At 35.5% G+C, this 7,448-nt stretch overlaps 2 protein-coding genes across 2 annotated transcripts; both read right to left on the bottom strand.

The window, feature by feature from the left end:
- Positions 1–543: 543 nt before the first annotated feature.
- Positions 544–2,766, bottom strand: LOAG_11029 (hypothetical protein). The gene is made up of 5 exons (XM_020448275.1): positions 2,692–2,766; positions 2,278–2,463; positions 1,536–1,824; positions 897–1,299; positions 544–711 (listed from the first exon to the last, which is right to left on the bottom strand). The coding sequence occupies exons 1-4, from the start codon at positions 2,753–2,755 to the stop codon at positions 948–950; spliced, it is 891 nt and encodes a 296-aa protein (XP_020301567.1). The 5' UTR covers positions 2,756–2,766; the 3' UTR covers positions 544–711; positions 897–947.
- A 1,622-nt stretch (positions 2,767–4,388) lies between these two features.
- On the bottom strand, positions 4,389–5,911 carry LOAG_11028 (hypothetical protein; the record flags this gene model as incomplete). Its single annotated transcript, XM_003146551.1, has 4 exons — positions 4,389–4,517; positions 4,765–4,873; positions 5,558–5,671; positions 5,802–5,911. The coding sequence occupies 4 exons, from the start codon at positions 5,909–5,911 to the stop codon at positions 4,389–4,391; spliced, it is 462 nt and encodes a 153-aa protein (XP_003146599.1).
- Between the last annotated feature and the right edge of the window lie 1,537 nt (positions 5,912–7,448).

The raw sequence follows: 7,448 nt of genomic DNA, 5'->3' as shown, positions 1-7,448 counted from the left end.
GCTAACAGAACACCCTTGAGTGACATTTTGTCGATACAAAATTTAGCGCAGCACATCACCACCATATTTGCCATCATGGGTTTAGCCGCAGATGGAATGCAACATTCCATCCCAACACCGCAGGGCTCGACTTCTTTTGCTTGTATAGAATAAAATGACTAGCATATTTGACAAAATCATATTGAATTCGAAAAAAAGCAAAAACAATCCAATACACTAGAAATTTTTACTAAGAACAAAATGTGATGAAATAGATGAAATTAATGGAAGTATAACAAAGAAACGAAAAATACCAAAAATATGAAGTGAAGTAGTCGCAAAGATAGGATTACAAGACGTAAAAGAATATAAAGATAACTGACGAAATCCATAAATGCCTATAAACTGTACAAAACCCGACGCAAGTTAGCAAAAAGAAAACAAAATGAACAAAATAGATTTCATTAAATTATACCATTGAATTTCACTGGTTCCTCAAAAGGATAGCAAATAGCATATTCATAAAATCCTTAAATTTCTGATCTAACACAAATGAAATGAACTACCTTGAAGCAGTGGTAAGTGAACATACCAAACGAACAGTCCTAAATGTGCTACCCGATAGTGATAAATCGGCAATGTTCCCGGATTAGTTGAACAGCATCGAAAACGTTATTTTCTTTAATTTTCGAGTCTGTTTCAGAGTCCCAATCAATTATATTCATGACGTGACTGCAACGAATTTCGTAAAAAACGTCCTGGAAAGGCAAGGATATTTTTTGCCAGTTATATTTATGCAATGAAAAGAAAACCGGGATCAAATTCTCAAAAACGAAATTTTTAACAGGCTTAATTAATCCACTGTGACCAAGAGAAAGAAAAAAACTTTCGAAAAGAAAAACAAATCTACAACGTACCCACAAATAATGCAGCAGCGTGTGATTACATAAAGAAAACATGCCATGGAACTACTCATCAGAAGAATTATTTTCTTTAGCCCGCACGACCTCATTTTCCGTCTCATCCATATGATGAATTTCCACAGAAGTAACAGTTCCAATTACATGTGGCTGAAACTGTACCAACAATTCCTGCTTAGAGCTACTGCTACTGCTACTGGTGCTTTCTCCTATTCTTTCGCTCCCAGCTGACGATAGAATAGAACTTGAAATACGGTGAGTCTCGTTTAGTGAACTAACAGGTGTTGCTGAAGAATGCGTAATTATTGCTGAATAAGCTGGTGGTGCAAATACGGGTTCCTTAACTGCTTCATTGTACGTTGGCAGTGGAGCTGTACAGGTTTCCAAAAGAGCATTATAGCTGAAAATCTGAAGTGACTTTAGTATATATATATATAGTTTTATCAATCTGAACACCAGTATGAATGTATCTTTTAGCAGTTGTTATATTTTGGATGTATTTCTGACATAGCAATCTTGCTTCCTGTACTTATCTACTTTGAAACACAACATACCAAGACTTTCTGACCTATCTAAATACGGGAAGTGTAACTTTCGAATAAGTAATCTGGAGGAATTTAACACTAATTCACTCACAAGGGTGATTCGGAGAAACGAAAGGAGCTTGGAGACGAATGAACATGTGGACGTGAATAAGCACTATGTGCAAAAAGCGAAATAGGAAGTCGGAGGGAATGTGACTGATAATGGCCATGACGACAATGCAACGAGCCATGGCGAACATTACGATGTTTGCAGATTGTACGCGCACGCAAACAACACAAACCACCAAACAAAAGTAAACTGGTGATAATGATTGTCAGGAAGAGGTATGAGTTGCCGGATGTCAGTTCGGCAGGTGTCGAAGTTAACAAGCCAGAGAAAGCTGAAATTGCTATAAAATCCGAAGCAAGTAACCACTATATTCCCTATCCAGGAAACTCTGGTTAAAATAACTTTTCTGAATTTTACAGAAAATGTTCAAAATCATGTATGCAGATGTCACGAATAAAGTTGTCAGACAGCAATATGATTTGTTCTCTTCCTACTAGCATTTTTCGAAAACAAATTCAAAGTTTTTACTGACTTCTGTTTACTAAAAAACCATTAGAAATATTTTTACAGAGGATATTCAGGAATGCATTAATTTAATCTGTCCTTGACTGATCCAACTGAATGAGTCCATTAATTTTCTACAATAACCAATAAATGAAATCGATAAAATGATTTTTTGAATAGCTAATTACTATTCCGGTAGCTAATTACTACTTTACGAAAAGGAGTTCTACCGTATGCTAATGGCCCTACATGCCAATACATTAAGAATGTATAACTCTACCAATGAGGGTAAAGATGAGTAGAAGAAATGCGATACAACACCACTTAACAAGGGTAAACCGATGTTTTAATGCTTGTGTATCGTTTCGAGAGCAAACCAATGATGCTGTTCGTCTGCATGATGCCAGATGTCCACAGTCGCAAGTCACCAATGTCCCGAGCAAGTTTTGTGCAGTATGACCTGACACTGAAATAATGCAACATAATCTGCTCATGTGGAATCGACCGAAATGCAGTAAACTAAAGTGGTATTGACCCAATAAATACAAACATTCTAGTGAGGTTATGGGTAATTTTCTCTCCTGTATTTTGTAATTTTTTCTTTTGTAAATAAGCTTGCAAGGTACGGCTCCTTGGAAACAAACAAACAGGGAAAGCACAAATGAATACATCACAGTGATAAATATGAACTTACACCCAACAGCAGAACGGTGTTCCTGTTCTTCATTTGCCGCACGCATCAGCCGCGGCAACCACATTCTCTGCAAATAAAATAAGCTAGGCAAAGCATTTCGACAAATTTAACATACAGCAATTGACAATAAAAAAAGTAGCATCTACTGAAGGTTTAATAAGCTATCGAAGCAACAGTGGCAAAAGATTAACAAACAATCAGCTTAAGAAATATTTGAAAATGCAAGGTTCTGATGTAAGGAAAAATTGAACTGCCTCCAACCATTACAGTGTTTTTAGATATGATTAACTGGGAGTGACGTATGATGTGGGGAGATTTTAGATAGAAGTGAACAATAATCTGCATATGAATTAGTATAATGCACGCCAATCATAATAACTTATTTGCAAATTCTGTAGCAGATAATGAGTCATGAAAAGACGTGACCTACGTTCGACTAAGAGGATGAGAAGATGACATCATTATATACATTTATATATATATATATATATACGTATATGTAAATTCTATCCACGCGAAACTGCCACAAAACGTAGGACAAAAGAGGTCCCAAAAAAAGCTGTAAATAAAGTGCCACTGATAAGTAATAAATTCTGATCACATTTGCCGCTCATTTAAAAATGCAACAACAATGAGCAAACAATAAGCAAATTACAAAATAATCGAATTTTACTGTTATTGATTCCGACAAAAAAACGCAGAGATATATAAACACAGAAAGCTTAACTTCACTTAAACTAATATCAGTCACCACCCTACCTCATCACAATTAGTATAACCACACATCCGAAATTCACCGCGTTTTTAGAACAACTTCCCGAAGTACCATCCGTGAAATTGGAAAGCGTTGGTAGAATGCGGAGTGGCGACGTGGAGGAAGACATCTAACAAATGCTGGTTAGAGAAGTTGAGAATTACTGAGGGTGTGGGAAAAGAGTCGGGATGCCTATGTATCTTTTTTGCCTTCATAGAGAGGTTAGGGATAATTTAGCTGTATTTTAAACCATTTTATCTAAATATGCTGCATAAGTTATTTGCTGCATACTTATAATATGTTGAACAAAATTTTAAAAGACCTTACGAATTCCAACCTACTTGTCATGGAAATCATATATTATTAGATTGTTGTCTGATTAATCTAATATGTTACCAGTTAAAGTTCGCTTCAAATAATAAAAAATATAGATAACCTGAAAAGCTATTCAGTGTAGTTTACTTGTTAAAATTATGTATTTTGATTCTTCCTCACCGCATATCACGCAAGTGTCCAGCTAGGTCAAGAGATCCAGGACAGAAAATTCGACCCTAATGCGACAAATAAGGTTAAAGCGTTAGAAGTGTCACCTGTGCAGGGTAAATAAATTTCATCTCCATATCCATCTTCACTGCCAACTATGTGTTTTTGGGGATCATTTTGAAGATATTTTTCAGTCTACAAAAAATCCACTATTTTTTATTTACCCTTCACATAACAAGCAAAAATTTCGTTGAATGGTGACTGCAATATTTTTCAGCCAATCACATTGCGCAGTGAGATGGAATCAAAGAAGAGGGAGGGAAGAGAAATGTAAAAGGTGATGAGGGAAAAGTTGAGTTCGTAATTGGCGTCTTTTATGAATCTGATTATAATTAATTTCTGCTAAATGAAGTCACATTAACCTGCGAATTTAGCACGGATCGTGATTTGAAATCAGTTATTAGCGATTCAACAGCTGAGGTCGAAGCTGTGATAGGAATGAGTTGTAATTTTGAACCAATTCTTGGAAATGGTACCGATGTTGTGCCGAAATAACCGCAACCAAATCAACAAAAGGAGTTTCAAAATACTGAAAATTCGTAACAAACTTTGTTATAAACAAAGAACTTGATACATATGTGTGTGTGTGTATGTGTATGTATCTGTATGTATGTGTTTGTAATGTGAGCTTAACTAGCCAGTAAATTCACCTAGCTAATTTCATGACCTGCCATCTTACTCTTATTACGTATAAACTTTGATAATAACTAACGTGATTGAAATTCCGCAATATTTTTGCTAATCTTTTAGTCAACACTCCAATTTTTATCGCTTACTCGGAAGGTCCACAAAAGACTGACTATGCTTCTTAGTACTAAAACAGTGATCAACGTGGCAACGAATGATGCGAAAAATGAAAAATCAGCGAAATGATGCGGTGGCATTCTGCCATTAGTATTTATAATTAGGCTGGTGGAATATTATTGAATGCACCTTATTTGAACTTAATTGAATAAAATAAAAAAAGTGTTTTGTCGTCTCATGGCAATGTTCTGCGGGTCGTTTCATAACTCATACTTTTGAAAAATGAAACGTTATAAACGATCGTGGTGAAGAGGCAGCATGAATGTCAAATATACACTTTCATCTGCTTAACAAGAGGGATTTGAGATGATTATACATAGACATACTAAGTTGTCTTAAATATAGTTGCTGAAATTATTCATATGAATTGAAATTAAAAAAAAAAATGGCGCTCTCTGTGTCTTTATTTAAAGCAGTATATGAATCAGTTTAAGACATTAATTCAAGAGGAAATGAACTGGATGGGATGACTTGACGAATTAAACCACAATTATACGTCATCACTACAAATTAAACAGCCGTGATGATCCTACTGGTTCTCATGTTTATTAATGAGAAAAAATTAGTGAGAAGAACGATAATACGCAATTGCTGGCGGATGCTTTTGAGTTCAAAAATTGAAATTTCCAGTTAAGCTACAGGTTGCATTTCTTTCTTATCCAGAAAGATAAGCAGTTGTTCATCGAGCTGTACTGAATAGAAACTTGTTTGCTGATAACTAACAGTTCGTAAAAATTTACGGAATAGCTATGGATACAAAGATACATGTCGTAAGAAACTGTAACAGCTGAATGTTGAATTGCTTCATGACATGGATCGATCAGAACAGCTGTACAAGAAGTTGTATCCTCACAATTCACAGACCTCTTTCTACATTTCCTACAAATCAAAAATTTGTAAGCTTAATAATATGTACAATTCTTTTCTTTTAGGACAGTTGATTTGCAATAGTAGCGATGGGTCCTTTTCTTTTTGTTTCAGCTAATGTAAGCAAAAGTTGAAGCCTTACTTCTCGTGCATATCTGGAAGCAGAGCTGTTGTAAACATTCTTTCAGGGATATCGTACAAATTTTGACTATTCCGGCATCCCACTTTTTTCATACTTGAGAAGAATAACATGGCCTCAAGCCTGCACAGCTTTATCTTTATTTCTTTTAGAGCAGTTCCACATTTTATTACTTTCAAACAGTTCATAAACGCATTGTGCTGTTCTATTTAAGTACTCCAAGTCTAATTGACTTTTTATGTAAGATGAGACAGATAGTGAAAAGTTTGACAGATACAAGGTGGGTTTACGGAAAATGTAAAAGTCAGTTTTTTAACTCTTTATCACTTCGGGCCTTGTATTTTGGGCATTTCCTTTTACGCATTCTGATTAGATAACGATGTAAACATTCGAATATGACACTCTATTTGGGACAAAACTGTGTTTTTCTCAACTCGAAAGAAGGTTGCCGTTATTTTTTTTATTCCGTTTCAAGTAGGTTTAATACATCAAAATACGGTAACCTACGAAGCTGAAATTTCGACATGAAAACTATGATATATAAGGAACTGGCATAAAGCTATATACACATATATATGAGCACATACATACACACATATATACATATATATATACACACACGCATATGTACAGACCGACAAACAAAGTGGAGGACCAGCTGGACTTCTTACCAACCCTAACTGGTTATCACTTCGAATATGTGTTCAGGCATCATCTGAATCGAATTGAATTTAATGATCTCACTTTTCCTTTTTTCGCGAAGTATTTTACAGGCTCTAAGAACATCTATTTATTGTGAAAACTGTAAGAGTCGAACTTGAATAAAATTTCTGTATAAGTTGGAATTACGACAACACTACTTACTGCTTACTGTCATGTGTTTCGACTCGAAGAAAGGCTGCTTTATGCTCCCTTTTAAATAGATTTAATACATCAAAATATGGTACAAAAGATTTGGTTCCACTGAATTCGAACAGTTCGTCGTAATCCAAATGTAGGGTATATCTGTTTGTTTTTCCTATTAAAGTGACTCTGCAAAACAGCTTCATGTACTTGGTAACACGGTATCATCCAAAATGGCATGTATTGGATAGAATGGTCGCACGATTTTGGTCACTGGTATGTTTGGTCCTCGATCGTGTAGCACTATCATTGTGATTAGATTTTACGTTATCGGAATACATTTCTGGATAGGTTCCTAGATGTAGCTAGTAAGCATTAGCTCATTGATAGTCATTTGAGCTTTTCAAGAATAGGTGACAGTCAAGTGCGGGAGATCGTACACTTGTCAGCAACCGGCTGTTTGATGATAAATTTTTTTCATGGTAGTCATTCTGCTGAAAGCGAATGGTGTTTTAAAATGCTATCTTCATGCGAGACTATTTGTGATAATGTCGAGCAGTTCACTTACAAGTTCGTTGAAATCTCGCAGATTCACAGTAAACCAAAATCATTAATCACTATTAATTGAGTATACCGATCTTCATTAAAAACAGCCCATCAAAGTGATACACTACAGGTAAAGAACTGAAATCAGGGAAACGGGAAATACAACGTCATTTTTGACTCTGCATCTTGCATGTTATGGGTGCACGTGTGTGTGTGTGTGTGTGTGTGTGTGTGTGTGTGTGTGTGTGTGTGTGTGTGTTG

The sequence above is a fragment of the Loa loa genome, assembly GCF_000183805.2.
Source record: "Loa loa unplaced genomic scaffold supercont3.27, whole genome shotgun sequence".
NCBI classification, from domain to species: domain Eukaryota; kingdom Metazoa; phylum Nematoda; class Chromadorea; order Rhabditida; family Onchocercidae; genus Loa; species Loa loa.
The sequence above is the reverse complement of the archived record's forward strand: the minus strand, read 5'-3'. Positions and strand labels throughout refer to the sequence as shown.